Genomic DNA, 18,440 nt, shown 5'->3' with positions numbered 1-18,440 from the left:
TTGCTTCATAAAAAGTATTAGGGAGTTTTCCGTCCTCTTCTGTATTCTGGAATAATTTGAGTAGAATTGGTGACAGTTCTTCTCTGAATGCTTAGTAGAACTCACCCGTGAAGTCATCTGGGTCTGGACTTTTTGTTGATTGGGAGTTTTTGATGACCTGATCAATTTCTTCTTTTGTTATGAATTTGTTCAAGTTTTCTACTTCATTCTGAGTAAATTTAGGTGGTCATGTTTTTCTAGAAATATATCCATTTCATCTAAGTTTTCTAATTTGTTGGAGTACAGCTCTTAATAGCATTCTGTTATTATCCTTTTGATTTCTTTTGGTTCTGTTGTGACTTCACCCATGTGGTTTCTAATGTAATTTATTTGTGTCTTCTCCCACTTTTCTTTTGTTAGTTTTGCCAATTTTATTAATCCTTTCAAAGAACCAACTTCTTGTCCTGTTGATTCTTTCTATAGTTTTTCAGTTTTCCATCTTGTTTATTTCTGCTCTTATCTTTATTATTTCCTTTCTTTTGGTGACTGTAGGTTCCCTCTGCTGGTCTGCTTCTAATTGTTAGAGATGCTGTGTTAATGTGTTGGTTTTGGTTCTTTCCTCTTTTTGGATGTGCGCATTTATCGCAATAAATTGTCCTCTCAGCACTGCTTTTCGCCGTGTCCCAAAGATTTTGATATGTTGTGTTTTTATTCTCGTTTGTTTCTAGGAACTTTGTAAATTCACGTTTAATTTCTTCTTTTACCCAATTGCTTTTCAACAAGGTGTTATTCTGTTTCCACGTATTCAACTTTATTGCCTTGGTCTTATTGTTGATTTCTAGTTTTATAGCATTGTGGTCTGAGAAGATGCTGTGTAGAATTTTGATGTTTATGGAGGCTTGTTTTGTGACTTAACACATGGTCAATTCTGGAAAACGTTCCATGCGCACTGGAGAAGAACGTGTAATGTGCTGCTGTTGGATTGAATGCTCTGTATACATCTGTGAGGTCAAGTTGGTTGATTGTGTTGTTTAGTTCCTCTGTAACTTTGTCGAGTTTCTTTCTGGTTGTTCTGTCCCTTTTCAAGTTGTTGTTGTTATGTGCCGTGGAGTCGGTTCTCATAGCGACCCTGTACAGGGTTTCCGAGGCTGTAAATCTTTACGGGAGCAGAAAGCCTCATCTTTCTCCCGCGGAACAGCTGGTAGTTTCAAACTGCTGACCTTGCGGTTCACAGTCCGATTTGTAACAACTATGCTACCAGAGCTCCTTTTTCGAGAGTGGTGTGTTAGGATCTCCCACTATAATTGTAGATTTATCTATTTCTTTCTTCAATTCCAGTACGGTTTGCTTCATGTTTCTTGGTGCTCTTTCATTGGGAACGTATATATTTATTATAGTTATATTGTCTTGCTCAAGTGACCCTTTGATCATGAGATAGTGTCCTTCTTTGTCTCTTATCCTGGTTTTTATCTTAAGGTTTACTTTGTCGGAGATTAGAATTGCCACTCCTGCTTGCTTATTGTTGCTGTTAGGTTGGTAAATTTTTTTCCATCCTTTAACTTTTAGTCTGTTTATGTCTTTGTGTGTAAGATGTGTCTCTTGCAGGCAGCATATTGAAGAGTCTTGTTTTCTTATCCATTCTGCCACTCTCTGTCTCTCCACTGGTACATTCAATCCATTGACATTCAATGTAATTATCGATAGGTATGGGTAGCTATGAGTTGGAATCGACTCCCCAGCACTAACAGCAATAGCGGTCTTTATTGGAACAGATTACCAGAACTTTTTTCCATGGAACCTCTGGGTGGATTCGAAACACCAATCTTTTGGTTAGCAGATGAGCCCCCCCTAGTGCTCCTTCTCAGGGTCCCAGTCACCAATATTTGCCTGGCTTTATAGGAGCAACACAGAAACGGCTAGACTCCCTGAGGGGAGCCTTCACAGTTCCAGCCAAGCTTCTGGGGCTCTTTGGGGACCTGTGAAAGGAGGCACTCTTTAAATATCAGAATCATCCAACAGTGGATGCTGCCCGGCTAGTTGCCTCTGGAAGTAGCAAGTGGGTAGAAACACCACAGCCATGGTATTTTTCTGTTGCCTCATTTGCATGTGAAAGTTAGACAACGAATAAGGAAGGCCGTAGAAGACTCTATGTATTTGAGTTATGGTATTGGCAAAGAATATTGAAGTATCATGGACTGCCAGAAAAACAAAACAAATCTGTATTGGAAGAAGTGCAGCCAAAGTGCTCCGTGGAAATTGAGGGTGGTGAGACTTGGTCTCTCATTCTTTACATGTGCTTTGGCCCAGGGAGGATGCAGTCTGCTGAGTGTTGTAGAGGGAACTCCAGCATCTGAAATGGGCTAGTTGTACCAGGGGGACTAAAGCACCTTCCAAACGGTGCTAAAAATGATTTCTGATCCCAGGGCTAAAGGCGTAAAACCTCCTAACAGCAACAGCCAGCCCACTTCACACGGTTTCAGTAGTTTCTGGGTCTTATCAAAAGCAAAAGATCTTTTTCTTTTGGTCGTATTTCAGCAGTTTCTAGTGCATATGTGCAGAGAATTAGTGTTATATTTGGTGAAACAAACAGCTCTGAAGGAGAGAAAACAGTTACATTGCCTGTTCTTAGAGCTCTAGGAGCCTCACAGAGGGCCCTGGAAGCTTCTCTGGACCCCTCCCCATGTGAGCAACCCTGATACACACACCCTGGGCCGTAAGCTTTTCTTTCTTGGACTGGTTCCTACGCGGGTGCTCAGGGGCTCCTGCCTGAGCTCCCTAAGGGAGAGTTTAGAATGAAGATCGCAGCCATCTGTAAGCACTCCTCTCTGGTTTCTGTACACCCTGTGTGATGTGTGTCTTTTTTTCATCTCTATTAAATACATGAATAAAAAGAAAACCCACTTCCTCCCACCGCTTTTCATTAAAAAGGAACAGATGTGGGGTCTCTCAGACAAGACAGCTGGGTCAGGTCATATCAAATGGTGTGCTTGTTTTCTCAGTGTCTGATGGCATTTCTTTGCCTTCTCTCCGTCTCCCTCCCTGTCTTGCAGCAATGAAGTGGTGAGGAGTGATTTGAAGAAGCTGCCAGCTCTTCCCACCCAAGCACTGAAGGAGCACCCTTCCCTGGCCTACTGGTACGTTCTCCCCTTCCCTGTAGACCTCAGGCGTCTCCTTCCAGAACTGGCCCCTGTCGACGGGATAAAAGGATAGCAGGCTGCCTGCCCTGCCCTGCCCTGCCCTGCCCTGTCCTGCCCAGAAAGCTACTCCAAATGGGATGAAGTAACTTGTGCCTTCATGACTTGGAGTCCCTGGGGTGGTGCAAGCTGGTTAAGTACTCAGCTGCAAACCCAAAGGCTGGAGGTTCAAGTCCACCCAAAGGTGTCTCAGAAGACAAGGCCTGAGGATCTACCTCTGAAAAATCAGTCTCTGCAAACCCTATAGGGCATAGCTCTACTCTGACACACTTGGAGTCATCAAGAGTCAGAATGAATGCAACGGTATCTGGTAGGGATAAGAGTTAAGTTTTCATGAAACTGTTTTGTACATGCATTTAAATCACCTGTTGTGTGAGACTGTTCCCTTTTTTGTTTTGTTTTTTTCTTTAAAATAGATAAATAAAATCTTCTAGAATTTCACTTTGGAAGCATTGCCTCATTGGTTGGAGGGCCTTTCATGTGTAGCTAGGGTTTCATTTTGGAATCCTTGTTGTTACATGACAGGAAGTGTGAGGTTTTGTGATGTGAGGGAACTACAGGATTGTTTTCTCTCTGCAGAAGAAGGAGATTGATTCTTGTATTTTCCCACAATGTTTCATATCTCCTGATTTAGCTCCATGTAACATTACGCTATTGTTCATCTGTTGGGCTCCAAATGACTGATTCTGAATGAATCAGGCTTTTGAAAGGCTCCCAGATTGTGGTTTTGGTCACAGTAGAGCACAGCTTGTGTTCCTGGGTAGTGTATTGAAATCCTGTGGGGTTCCTAAACCTTGACCACTCTAGGTCCTTTGAAAAGAACAGCCCTGCTTCCCTAAGATCCCGTCAGACTTCTCAATTAAAGTCACTGCAACTGCTTGTATTTACACAACAAACAAGCAAACCCAGAGCAAGGCAATCCTGGTAAACTACAACTCACAGCTCTTGACTATGTCTGCACACACTTTATGAAATAAATGAATTGCTAACATTTCATCCTGTCCAGACAGTTTTTGAGTCAGCAAGCTCATTTTTCTGTCATTCGGGTGGCTTTAAGAGATTCCTTTGTTAAGATAGGGTATGTCTGGATGCAGACTTCATTAGCAGGATTCAACTCCAGCTCATAAATCACTTCTCCCTAAGCGAGTACAGTGAGGGAGAAACAGCCCACTGCATCAAGAGCTCCTGGACTCCCTGATTTCATCTTTTATGGCCCCTCTACTTTCGGTAGCATAATTGTAGATATGAAATGACATTCTATAATTTGAGCGTTTCCCCAAACAGCAACATCTGTATAATCCATAGAATTTTTGCCAGTCTTCCAAACTTGCAGTCTGGTCATATGAACACAAAAACAATTTTTCAGTCTCCTTGTTCGTGGAACCCTATTGCCCTCTTCCTCAAGTTTTCAGCTCCCAGGGCCTTACCTTCTATATCCGCTGCTGCTCTGCCTCTCTATGCCATCACCTCCACCACCATCTCCATGGTCACCGCATTTCTGGTTAGGATCATTGTCCAGCTTTTGCATACATTTGAGCCCGTGGAAAATACCATGATTTGGGACAGGTTCACTTTAGCTCTCAAAGTGACATCTTTGCTGTTTTGCAGCATATTTGCTCACTGTCAAACATGGTTTGATTTATTGGCATGTGTTTCCACAAGCATTTTTTGTGGATCCAGGTAAAATGAAATCCTTGATGACCATTATTCGTTTATCATGATGCTGTTTCTCGGTCCACTTGTGAGGGTTTCTGCTTTCTTTCCATTGAGTTGTATGTAATCCATACTGGAGGCTGGATTTTTTGATCTTCATCGGCAAGTACTTCAAGTCATCTTTGCTTTAAGCAGGCACGTTTGTGTCATCTTCACATCCGTAGGTGGTTGATCAGCCATCTCCAATCCTGATGCTGTGGTCATCTTTATATAGCTCAGCTTCTCAGATTATTTGCTCAGTATACAGACTGAATAAGAATGGTGAAAGAATACAACCCTGGTGCACACCTTTGCTGATTTGAAACCTTTCAGTATCCTTGTTCTATTTGAACAACCGCCTCTTGGTCTATGCACAGGTTTATCATGAGCACAGTTAAGTTTTCTGGAATTTCCATTTTTCTCACATTATCCATAGTTTGTTAAGATCCACACAGTTGAATGCATACTGACCATTCACCTTAACTGCATGGCTCAGCCCATAGTTACAGCTTTTTTACCAGTTGATCTGTCACCTTCAAGTAACTCTTCATTCTTTGCTCCAAACAGTTGTTTGGTGTTCAATGTATTATGACTTGTAAATTTCTGGTAGGTTGTCCTATTTAGTCTCCTTCAAAAATTTGAGGCATTCGGGAATCTTGTGATCTGCAAAGCTATATACATTATCAGCCATCAGTAAATTCCAGAGGAGAATGGGAATAGAGTAGAGGGCAGAATGTGTTCTGAGTCAGCATTTTGCATGAATTAACAGACAATGATGTTTCAGTTGGAGCAAGTACCACAGGCAGTTACCGTTAAGTCTACTCATGATGACCCACGTGGTCCAGAGTACAACTGTACTCCATAGGATTTTCAGTGGCTAACTTTTCAGAATTAGATAGCCAAGCCTTTCTTTCAAGGTGCCTCTGGGTGAACCTGAACCCCCCAACCTTTCATTTATCAGCTAAACACAACAACCAGGAGCTCAAATAGTGGCAATGGGAGTGGGAAAGTATGAGGAAGGAGGAGTTATTATGACTTCACCATTAGGCTCAGACAGCAGGTAATTCAGGGCAAGGGGGAGATGGCAAAGATTTCTGCAGCTGCTGGGCCCTTATTGAACAGCTGCACAGCTGTCTGTCAGTGGCTTCGACTTTCACTGGCGTTCTCCTGAGCCTTGCTTGTTTTCTCAGCTATAGCAGTATGTTAGGTGTCCTCTCCCCAGTTCACCCTAGGGATGCTCTTTCTAAGAGCTAAAAAGGAAGACGGTTCATGTTAACATTGAGCTGCTTGAACTTGCATCTAGGAGTTGACCTTACAAAATCCTGAATCCTGTGGTAGCAAACAGACATGAGATTAGTCAGTCCGTGAAAAGGAAGCTAGAACAACCACCCTGGAGCCTACTTACACAGTCTGCTGATCCAGGGAGGCTAGACTACTCCCTGAGGGGAGACACCTCCGGAATTCTCTGGCAGGAGAAGGCTTTGTCTCGCTAGAGGGAGAATTTGCAAAATACTACCGGATCTAGAACAGAGGGTGCCCACACACTGCAGAAATGGGCCTCCAAGGAATTAAAGCCCCCTGGCAGCTTTCCCGTCCCCATTCTAGATACTGATAAAGACACAGTCCTGTGCTAAAATTTAGATAATAGAAATTAAAAAGATATTCATTAAAGTCTGCGAGATAAATTAGTACTAGGGAATCAGTATGCAAAACAGATGAAAGAAGGTATTAGATAAATTCTGGGATAATAAATTAATCGATAATAAAAGTTAACTTTATTGTTATTAAGTGCCATCGAGTTGGCTCTGACTCATAGTGACCCTGTGTAGGGTTTCCAAGGAGCAGCTGGTGAGCTTGAACTGCTGACCTTGTGGTTCAAACCGACCTTGTGGTCCAGTACTTATGCTATGGCACCGCACCAGGTTATCTTTGTTGTTGTTAAGTGCTGTCGAGTCAATTCTGACCCATAGTGACCCTATATAGAGTTTCCAAGGAGCAGCTGGTAGGTTTGAACTGCCAACCTTGCAGTTCAAACTGATCTTGTGGTCCAGTGCTTATGCTACAGCACCACACCAGGTTAACTTTGTTGTTGTTGAGTGTTGTCAAGTCAATTCCGACCCATAGCGACCCTCTATAGGGTTTCAAGGAGTAGCTGGTGATCTAGAACCACCGACTTGCAGTTCAAACAGCTTTACAGTCTGCCACCTTAGCCCACAGCGCCACAGGTCTGGCATTGTAGGATCAGCACTGGACTTAAGCCTCAAGGTCGGTAGTATAAACTCACCAGGTGCTCCTTGGAAACCCTATATAGGGTCGCTGTGAGTTGGAACTGACTTGACAACACTTAACAACAACACAACAATGCTTGATAAAATGGAGGGTCAGAGACAAAGAGGAAGACCCCCAACAAGGTGGACTAATGCAATGGCAGCAACAGTGGTCACAGGAGTAACAATTGTGAGGATTGCGCAGCACCAGACATTGTTTCATTCTTTTGTACATGGGGTCACTATGAGTCAGAACGGACTCGACGACACCTAACCACAACAACAGCAATGAGAAGTTACCATCCCTAGGAGGGCCTCCTATCAGAAAGCTTTTACCGAGGACAAGCAGTAGTTTACTTTGCCTGCAGTTGAGAAGGTGTGGAGAAGAGTGAGAAATAAAAGTTCCAAGGTGGGGTGGCCAGATCATGGAGGCCAACGCGTTTGGACTTGACTCCTCTGTGGACAGATGTGAGGTGGTCTGCCCATATCCATGTCCCCTGTCATTGCTAGGGTTGGCTGTGTAGTACAGCAGTGGTGGGAACAGCCATCATGCCTACCTCACGGGGCCCCAGAGTCACTTCCCAGAGAAGGCCCCGTGCTGCCACAACTGCTGTGCACAGTCAAAGAAAGGTGTGGCTCCCAGCGTCTCCCAGAGAGTGAGCTAGCCTCATGTTGTTTTAGAACCAAGATTTCAAAAGATAGAAGAGTTCCCATCTAATTTCTGGTACTTGGTTTGTTATTGTTTCTCAACTGTTCCTCTGAGGCTTCTGTTGCTTCGTGGTTTATATTAAACAAACCGAAATTCCAGAATTTTCCCATCCTCCTGGAAGCACTCCATCCCTAATAACTAATGTGGAGCAGGTAGGTAATGGTGAGAGCCCTTGGGTGGTGCAAATGTAACACTCACCTACCAACTCAAAGGTTGCAGGTTCCAGTTGTGCCTTGAAAGAAAGGTGTGAAGATCTCTACTTCTGAAAAGCAGCCATTGAAAACCCTCTGCAGCATAGTTTTGCTCTGACAAGGCAGCGATTGGTTGGTTGGTTGGTGGGTGGGTGGGTGGGTTAGTTAAGCTGTGGGGTACTCCTGCTCTCCTCGTATTACCTCCAGTGTAGACAGAAGTAAATGGAATGCCTAGAGTCAAAAGGAGACTTGAGAGAGTCTAACCATGCCCACTCCAGGTCTATGCTTCATGTAAGCTCTAGCCCATTGGTCTTCCTTCATGGACCCTGCTCAATGTCCTCCCCACTGGTTCAGACCTTTGCTGCCTACATCCTCCTCATCTATGCAATCGTCCCCAAACATGGGCTCGCATCTTCTGGCATTGATTGTAAGTCCAACATAAAGAGAATTGAATCCTCCGAATTCCTAAATAGGGTCACTGTCAGAACTGACCCAACAGCACTTGGCAAAAAGGGAAAACAAACATTTTTCAGGAAATTGGTAGCCCAAGGGATTTCACTCAGGCAAAGTGTGGAAATGTCACTTTAGGACAGATTGATTTTCTGGGAGAAGTTGGCTCCTCAGAGCTTCATATGAGTCTGATCAGGCTCAGGAACAGCATCTCAGTTAGCAAGATGCCAATCCGTTGACCTGGGTGCTCTTATAACAGAACGCTTTTCTTTTAATTCTAGTGAAGACAGAGTCATTGAGCACTACAAGAAACTGAATGGCCAGACAAGAGGTCAAGCAATTGTGAAGTAAGTGGACCCTTCACTTGCTGTTGAGGTTTGCCTTTGTTTGTGGTAATAGATCATGTGTCAAGATTGTTAAATTCTGCTCGGGAAGACATGTCTCTGGGGATGATGTTTCAATTTAATTTTCAAGTAAATGGCCACTCAGAGAACTGTATCACAAACACACAGTGTATATTTATATGGTGCCAGTTCTGCTGACTAACCACCCTGTGTGCATTGTTTGTTTATGTGTGTGTTGTCTTCCCAATTCTTCAGCTACATGAGCATCGTGGAGTCTCTCCCAACCTACGGGGTCCATTATTATGCCGTGAAGGTAAGTACTGTCTCTTAAGACAACACATTTTATGAAGGTTGCTAGACCAGCCCTAGAATAAAAACAAGCACATTAACCAAACTTTCCTCATTTGTCCTTTTAATCGCACTGAAGTGTGTGTGTTTGTAGGCGATAGGGAAGAAGCTTGGTCAGAAGAGTGGAAGCTAGGGGAATTGGGACAACTGAGTTTTATCACCATTGTAGTAAAACTTGACATATTCAGTCTTCAAAACTCATTTCCCCCTTTCATAAAGTAACTCACCACGGTCATCAAGTCAACTTCAACTCATAGCAACCCTATATAGGGTTTCTGAAGCTGTAACTCTTTCTCCTGAGGAGCAGCTGGTGGGTTTGAATTGCTGACCCTGTGGTTAGCAGTCTAGTACTTACCCGACAGTGTCACCAGCGCTCCTTTGTGAAGTCTTGATGTTGTTAACTGTCATTAAGTCAGTTCTGACTCATAGCAGCCCTGTATAGGGTTTCCAAGGATTGGCTGGTAGATTTGAACCACTAACCTTAAATTAGCGGTCAACTGCTTACCCTACAATGCCACAGGTAGAATAAGTCCCTATTTCCCTTCATTCTCAGACAATCCTAAGTGACCAAGACAAGTATAATTAATAAAGGGGGTGACTCTTCTCTTCCACCTTATGAATTACAGACATACCTCTTTTAATTGTGCTTTGCATTATTGTGCATCACAGATAATGCCTTTTTTTGTGTTTTTTTTTTTTACAAATTGAAGGTTTGTGGTAACACTTTGTTAAGCAAGTGTATTGGTGCCATTTTTCCAGCAACATGTGCTTACTTCCTGTCACTATATCGTATTTTCACAATATTTCAAAGTTTTTCTCATAATGCATTTGCACCCTTAGGTAGACTACAGTGCAATATAAACAAATTTAATAAGCACTGGGAGGCCCCCCAAAAATATGTGTGACTCATTTTACTACAGTATCTGCTTTACTGTGGTGGTCTGGAACTGAAGCCTTGCTATCTCTTGAGGTATGCCCATACAGACTTGCTCAATAGGAAGGTTCCATCATAAAGTGAGCGGGACTTCAGCCCTATGAGCACCGCCTCACCCTGTGCTGAGTGTGGCCTGCTAGGGGCATCCTGGGTAAAGTGGAAGGGCTCTTTGCTTTGATTTCTTTATCTTTAAAATTAGAGGTATCCCCTTCAGTAGTCTTTCCAGGACCCTTTCAAACTCTGACAGTTAGTGACAGTTTATCTGCTCAGTTCATTTTATTAAAATGTTGAGCATCTCTCACATTGTCTTTTGTGATGAATGAAGGACCTAGAATTGCCAAGGCTAAAGGGTAAAGGGCCCATGGCTCTGTTGCTGGTTACCAACAGAACTGGGCTCCATCCAACCCAGCCAGGGCTCTTCCCTGTCACTCTGCTTTCACAGTACCACCACCCCCGCCTCCCCATATGATGGGGTTCATCTCTTAAGGTACAAAGCAGAGGATTAACTTCCATCAATTTCAAGGAAATTGCCTTTTCCTTCCTCACTTGGTTTGTGTTTATTTCCTCCATGCCCATTTCTACCCACACTCCTTTTTATGTCCTAGGATAAGCAGGGAATACCTTGGTGGCTGGGGCTGAGCTACAAAGGAATCTTCCAGTATGACTACCATGATAAAGTGAAGCCCAGGAAGGTAAGTGCGAGTTCTTCTCTGTGGGGTTAATTGCTCTCAAATGGGTGGAGTAGAAATGAGTGAAATTGCCGCCCCCAGGCAGCTGAAGGGCCTCTGGGCTCACCAATCCCCAGCTAGTGTGAGTGTATACAATTGACTCCACAGCAATATAGTCTGAGCTCCCTGAGTAAATACAATTTCTCCCTGTCACTAAGGAAAGCGAAGTTGTTATAATTACTTAAGATAAGGTGACTGACTCAGTTCTCCCTACACCGAAGGATGAAAGACTTTGATGGACTGTGGTCTTGCTTAATTGACTGGGATGTTGTATACCTTGAGAAAATGAAGTAATGTCTCTCTTAATTCCTGAAGGCAACCAGTTCTCCCAAAGGTTTTGGGGGCAGAAAGATGTGGGGACTGAAAGAAGAGGTTGTAGGTCAAACAGATGAAAAAATAAAGAAGGATTAAGAGGAGTTCTTAGAGCTCCTGTAAATCTTTTATGGCATGGAAGTTTTCAGAAGTTGGGAGAAGTAGAGCAGTTTGCTAAAGAAAAGGGGAAGGCAAGAGGAATATGCGAAGTCATTGTAAACATAAAACAAAATGTTGGAAGGGGGCAGAGCGCTTGCGGGTTTTTCTCTCTTTTCATTTACACATATTTTTCAGACCAGAACAAATTTAAAAATTATAATAGAAAACTCTCTCTGAAGTGAATGCTGACATTTACATTCTTTAGTAGAGAATAAGGGAGTGATGCTACGCAGTTGAAATCCTAAAATATATGTTAAAAAATCTATGAAAACCACACACAGAGAGAAAGTGATATCAGCCCAGTATGTCATGCCAGATTGCTTTCCAACTTCTTTATCCATGAGTAGAATTGAAACCCACACTGTCCGATTAACATCTGCCTGAGCCAACTTCTTTAGTAAATTGATAAAAGAAGAAAAAGAATGGCCTTCTCTTGGGAGGGCTTTCCTGCATGGATCTGTGAGTCAGTTAAGTTCTAAGAAAAGATTTCTGAGCAAATGAAAGACTGTTCCTGATCTTGGGAACAATTCATGGGATGCAGGCTCTTGTGGGATTATTTATTACACGGTTGTCTACAAAACCTCTTCAGTTTCCATTTATATACTGCAGGAAATAAATCTTCCCTTTTCACTTTTCTTGACTGTAGGGTCTGTACTTCTGCCTCACTGTAGCTTTCTTCCTGTTTACTCTGTGCCTTTTTCTCTTTTTAAAACTTCCAGTGCTTTTTCTTCTTTAGTTGTTCCTTTTACAGCCTCCTTTCTTCTTTTTGCATCAACTTTCCTTCTTTACAGCCTGCCTGACCTTTTTTTTTTTTTTCCATCTTGCAAAAGCCATATATACTCATAGATCCTTTAATGAAATCCAGGTTACAGTGTATTCAGCATGTTCTTGCCTGCTTTGCTGGAAAAGTAAGGCTAAAGTGGATATCTGAAATTTATGGCAGAATTCATTAAAACCCAGTGGTTGAAATCTCCACCCCACTAAGCTTTCTGAAAGACTTGCTAGCAAGTCCACACTTGTTCAGTTTACTTTGTTGATAAGTGTAAGTTTCTGTATTTCTGCTTGCCCCACTCTAATTAAGGCAGTACTAAAGGTTGATAAGGTAATGAGATGTTGGTAAGTGCTATCAAGTTGGTTCCCACCCATAGTGTCCCTGTATAAGATTTCTGAGGAGAGGCTGGTGTGTTTGAACCACCAACCTTGTAGTTAGCAGTCCAGTGCTTATCCTACCGCACTGAGATGGCACTTGATATATTTAAAGCACAGGGTGTAACACATATCAAGGTCTCAATCAATTGCTACTATTATTGTGAGATCCAAAATAAATTCAAGATAAAGGGTAAGTAAGAAGCCAGAGGTATGAATAATCAGCCATTGAGTAAGAGCGTACACTATAATTTGTGGAACCTATCCAGGTCAGGGAATTAAAAATGTCAAAAAGGCGATATATTTTTTCCAAGCCATTGGCTATAAATTAAACTGAGTTGTTGTTTAAAGCAACTTAATGCTTCTGTAGGCTCTGAGAAAGTAGTTGGGATTTTCAACTTGAGGGATAACTCGAGGGACAACCAAATTATCCAAGTCACCTTTCATTCATTCACTCAAAAAAACATGAAGTTCATACCCCTTATGCACCAAGTACACCAGTGGGCACGGGGTAAATAAGACACAACTCATATACTCAACATGAGTGAGGTTGGCCCAGTATCAGGCAGTGTTTCATTCTTCTGTGCGTAAGGTTGCTATGAGTCGGTACCAACTCGATGGTACCTAACAACAACAATAACATATACTCAGAATCTGTCAGTTTGATCTGAGAGAGCAATGTGTGATGATTGCGTTGTGTTACTACATGTTACACTAAGAACTCTGGGTGAGGGTTGGGGGTAAATTAAATCAACTGGGCTTAAGGAAATGAAAGAGATGGTCACAGAGGCAGCACAGCATGAGCACGGTCAACAGAATTTCCCAGATGGATGAACAGAGCAGAGAAAGACCAGCATGCTGGAAGCACAGTGATGGGGCCAGCATGGCTTGGCACATGTTACCATCTTGGGCTGGACCAGAGAAGAGGGGAACTGACAAGTGATAGCTCATGGAGGCCCTGAAGGCTTTAATAAGGAGTCAGAACTTCATCCTCTAGGCAGCAGGAACCACAGAAGACTGGAAGCAGAGGGGCAACATGCCAGATTCCTATTGTTACAAAAGCATCATTTTGGTTGCTCTGTGGGGGGTGAATTGGAGGAATACAGAACGAGACTTGTAAACCAAGGCATGGAATCATAATAGTACAAACCAGAAATTATAGGGTGTTGAGGTGGAGTATCAGTAATAGGGAAGCAGAAGAGGAAATTGGAGGAAGATATTTGGGAGGTGGATGTGCTATTGGCCAATTGTATGGAGGAAGAAGGCTCCAGAGATGGAAAGAGGTAATCTAGAATGACTCTCAGGCTACTTGATAACTGATCTTTCAGATGGTATGCATTCAAGGGCTATGTCGTTACCCTATCAGTCTTCACTAGTACCACAGTCAGACTGGGGAAAGCAGAAATAAATGCCACTTCAGAGAAGTGGAAATCTGGGAGTAGTCCCTAAGTTCACTTTAGGATTTGCAGAGTTTTAGGTTTGATGGGACATCCAGGTATAGTCCTTTCACCTGCCTTTCCTCTTCCCCATCTCCTTCAGTAGGCAATAGGATATTCAGTTGGAGCTCAAAATATCAAGAATTTCCTAAGTAACTGAACCACAGAGGCTGATCCAAGAGAGGAAGTGGAGAGATAATCAGTACACTTGGCAGGAAACTCAGCAGTAACTGTCAGTAGGTGGAGTCTCTGGATGGTGTAAATAGGTAATTCATGTGACTGTTTACCAAAAGATTGGCGGTTCAAGTCCACCCATAAACACTAAGGCCAGGTAATCTCCTTCTGTAAAATCAGCCATTGAAAACCCTGTGGATCACAGTTCTACTCTGACACACATGGGTCACCATGAATCAGGGTCAACTCAAGGACAACTAAGCAATTTTAGTTCTGTAGAGGCATTTTAGGATAAGTACTCTACAGCTAACGGCAAGGTCATTTAGTTCAAACCCACCAGCCACTCCGCACGATGAAGATGAGGCTGTGTGCTCCCATAAAGATTTACAGTGTCAGAAACCCTGTAAAGAGTTGGAATCAATTTGATGGTAGTGGGTTTAGTTTCAGTTTGGGTTTATCATGCTTACAGGGTCACTGAGTTAGAATTGGCTCTACAGCAACATTTTTGTTTCGTTTTATCATCATGGTTCCTTTGAGACACAGAGGCAGATCTAGATTGTGTGGGCTGGCCCTGAAGCTTGTATTATTTGGGGAGCCCTCTTTAAGAAATGAGTATACTATCTGAATGTACAATTAAGAACAGGCTTGTGAGGGGAAGCGGAGTCTAGGCTTCATCAGCTTCAGCTTCATAGAATAGATAGATACATCTCTAACACACAGGGTGGCGCTTGATGACGAAACTCTGAGCCGTGACTAAGTAGTCCCAGGTGCAAGAAGAACTTGGGTTGGGTGCCTGTTTCTTCCTTTCACATTCAACATCATCACCATCATAAAAATAAAAAGAATCACAAAGCCACATTTATTATGTTTAATGCATTTGCAAAGTCTCAGAATGCCAGGAGTACAAACCCAGGTTTGCAGAGCTCTGAATCCAAACAGATGCACACATACAGGTATAAAGATCAATGCAAGTCAGCACATGAAGTGCCATACAATGTCTGTGCCAGGCTCTCAGCCTTAGCTGTCCATCCCGAACTCACACGAAACTCCTGATTCCTACCCTTGGCCCAGCCATTTAGATATGTAGAGAGCCTCACAGGTGATTCTGACGTTCAGCTAGAGTTAAGAAACACCACATGCATCCCTTTGTGCTACTTGACAAGATTAGGCTGAGACAGGTGAGCCAGACTCAGCGCGAGTGTCTTAACAACCTCTGCTCCTGAGAGCCAGGAAATCCTGAAGCACAGGCCTCAGGGTGGGCGAGCGCCACACCAAGGATAGTCCTCTAGATGGCGCTCTTCCCTCTTGGCACTGCAGCCCAGCAGACCTTGTCCACCTTGAGCCTCTAGTGATGCTCAGGAAACCCGGACTGGCGCCCTGTTCTGTGCACCTGGAGGCTCTTCTGTGGGAGAGGCATCTCCAGCCCAGGCAGCTGCCTCCACCCAGCCACAGATGGGGGCCCTCCCTGACACTTCTGACCCAGATTCGTGACTGTGTCATATGGTGCTACATACAGTAAGAGCCAACTTTCAAGTAGAGACAGTGGCAGCCTCCTCCCTTTCCTTTGAAGGGCCTCGAGGCATTCTTTGGTTTACACAGTATTAATAGCATCAGCAAACCATTAACACCAACCAAAATGCTCAGTAGCCTTGGATGAGAATCTATTCAAGTGTTTCCATATGACCCAGAATTTTAAAAACTGAAGGGACAGCTGATGTCTGTCCAGAGCTGGTTCCAAACTATCTGGTTAGGGGGTAGCTTGCTTTTATATTTCAGACTGTGCTCTAGGTAGCCAAATCCTCACTTGGAAGCTCAGGTGTGGTTTGCGGGGAGATGGAGCAAAACACGGGTTGTTTCAGAGGTGTAGTAAAGAAGAGAGAACATTTTTAGCCCCCTTCTAATCATACCCCTATAGATACCTGGTGTGGCACTCACTGTAGGATCACCACTGGACTGGTGGATTTGAACCACAAGGTCAGCGGTTCAAATCTACCAGTTGTTCCTCAGAAACCCTTTTCAGGGTCGCTGTGAGTCAGAACCGACTTGATGGCATTTAACAACCACAGCCATACCCCTGGAGTCCTGGTGTGGCACTGGGCTGCAAGGTCGGTTTGAACCGCAAGATACGTGGTTCAAACTCACCGGTTGCTCTTAAAAACCACATATAGGGTCATTCTGAGACAGAACTGACTTTTGAGAACTTAACAACAGCAACAAAAATCTTACCCTAAGGAGCCCTGGTGGCATGGTGCCTTGCAGGTAGCTTAACCACTGCAAGGTCGGTCGTTCAAATCCACCAGCGGCTCTGAGAGAAAGAAGAGGCTGTCTGCTCCCATAAAGATCTACAGTCTCTGAAACCCTACATTCCATAGGGTAACTATGAGTCAGAATTCATTCAACAACTGTGAGGTTGTAATCGTAGCTCTGCTTTGCTCCCTGGACCTTCTAAACAAACAGGCTTCTAGTCTTGGTGAACCACAAGCTTCAATGCAAGTTGCTGTTGTCAGTTAGAAAGACAGCTGTTTGTCTTCTAGGTACACAGGAACAGCTAGACATGTGGTGACACCGGCAGGCTCTGTCTTGGCTTTTGTGTGTGTTTAAAAACTCAAAGCCAGCTTGGTAGTATTTGGAATCACATGTCAAGAGAATAGTCACCCCACCCCCCACCCCCACCCCCCAAAAAAAAAAACTGTTTAAAAGCAGTCAACATGATCAGGATTTTTTTAAATCTACAATACGCATCTACCCCAGAATTTTGGTCCTTGGTTGCATATTTAGATTCTCTATAAAAGATGAGAAATCAAAAAAAATTTTCCATGGAGAGGCTGCAGACTGTTTTATAAGCTATTAAATGTCCCCATGTGGGTTAGGTATTGGGTTGTTAACCACAAGTTTGATGGTTCAAATCCACTAGCCTCTCCAAGGGAGAAAGATGAAGTTGTCTGCTTCCAGAAAGATTTACAGTCTGAGAAACTGCCTGTAGGGTCGCTAAGAGTTGGAATTGACTAACTGTCAATGGGTTTGGTTTGGTTTGGTTTTTATGAATATGGTCAATTCTTCTCGTTTCCTCCTTTGCCCTAGAGTGTTTTCTCTCACTCTGCCTCCTACCACTTCTGTGTTCTCGTTCACAGTAAAACACTATAAAACTATAGTAAGAAACTCCCTTCTGATTCTCTTAGCTCTTCCCTCTTGTTTCTCGAGGTTGTAATTTAATAGTTGAATGCAGAGTTATAGCATCAGAGTGTGGGAGCTTCCAGTAGCCATGTGTCTAAGGCCCTTGCTTGAGCAATGGCGAGAGAAATAGAGGATCCAAATGGTAAAAATCTTGCAGCTGCATAGATTATTCTACCCTCATTTACCTGAGTTACAACATTCCACCGTACCGTGTGCGTGTGTGTACGTGTGTAGAAAACGGAGCATTGCCTAATTAAAGAGCTTCGTTATTTCACAAGTTGCCATCCTGTTGGCTGCAAGGAATAAGGAAGCATGGTCAGGTTTGCTTTGAGGCATTTAAGGTAGATCTCCAGCAGCATCCTAGTTTGCATTTACAGCCAAGTAAGTAGACCTAAAACAAATGATTAAGATGTTTGGCTGCTAACTGAAAGGTTGGTTGTTCAAATTCACCCAATGGTACCTCAGAAGAAAGGTCTGGTGATCTACTTCTGAAAAGCCAGCCAATGAGAACCCTGTGGAGCACAGTCCTTATTCTGACACAAATGGGGCTGCCGTGCATTTGGAGTCAACTCTCCAGCACCTGTTGAAAGGCACCTGTTGTTGTGGTTGGATGAGTCTGTTTTCAACTCATAACGACCCCATGTAACAAAGCACTACTGCTCCATTGGGTTTTCTTAGCTGTGATCTTTATAGAAGTAATCCCCAGGCCTTTTTCCCTCAGATCTTCTCAGTTGGTTTAAACCACTCCCCTTTTCCTGAGTAGCTAAGCATTTGACCATTGCAATACCAAAAAAAAAATCCCAACAAGTCAGTTCCAACTCACAGTGAACCTATAGAACAAAGTAGAACTTAAATAGTGTTTCCAAGACTGTCAGTATTTACGGAGGCAGACTGTCACATCTTTCTTGTGTAGAATGGCTGGTAGGTTCAAATTGCCAAGTGTTGTCAGCTGCATACTTAACCGCTTTGCCACCAGAACTCCTTTAAGGAGCACTGAGCCATCATAAAGGGAAAATGCCAGCTGTGGAAATTAAGTGCCAAGAGCAGAGTGTCCCGAACTGACTGCCCCACTAGTTTGGGGCATTTATGCTAATAGAAAGGAGCTCTGGTAGCGTAGTGGTTACGAATCAGGCTGCTAACCTCACGGTCAGCAGTTCAAAACTACCAGCTGTTCCGTGGGAGAAAGATGAGGCTTTCTGCTCC

The 18,440-nt window shown here is 43.4% G+C and overlaps 1 protein-coding gene across 1 annotated transcript in view; it reads left to right on the top strand.

Annotated features, from left to right (window-relative positions):
* The window catches only part of FRMD4A (FERM domain containing 4A), a 422,369-nt gene that overhangs the window by 308,101 nt on the left and 95,828 nt on the right, over positions 1-18,440 (top strand). Inside the window, exons 8-11 of the mRNA XM_006872593.1 lie at positions 3,030-3,113; positions 8,764-8,829; positions 9,082-9,139; positions 10,714-10,800. Of these exons, the coding sequence (XP_006872655.1) occupies positions 3,030-3,113; positions 8,764-8,829; positions 9,082-9,139; positions 10,714-10,800 (295 nt within the window). The remainder of the gene's footprint in view (positions 1-3,029; positions 3,114-8,763; positions 8,830-9,081; positions 9,140-10,713; positions 10,801-18,440) is intronic.

Source organism: Chrysochloris asiatica, unplaced genomic scaffold (assembly GCF_000296735.1).
Source record: "Chrysochloris asiatica unplaced genomic scaffold, ChrAsi1.0 scaffold00206, whole genome shotgun sequence".
NCBI lineage: Eukaryota > Metazoa > Chordata > Mammalia > Afrosoricida > Chrysochloridae > Chrysochloris > Chrysochloris asiatica.
This window is presented reverse-complemented; position numbering and strand designations above follow the sequence as displayed.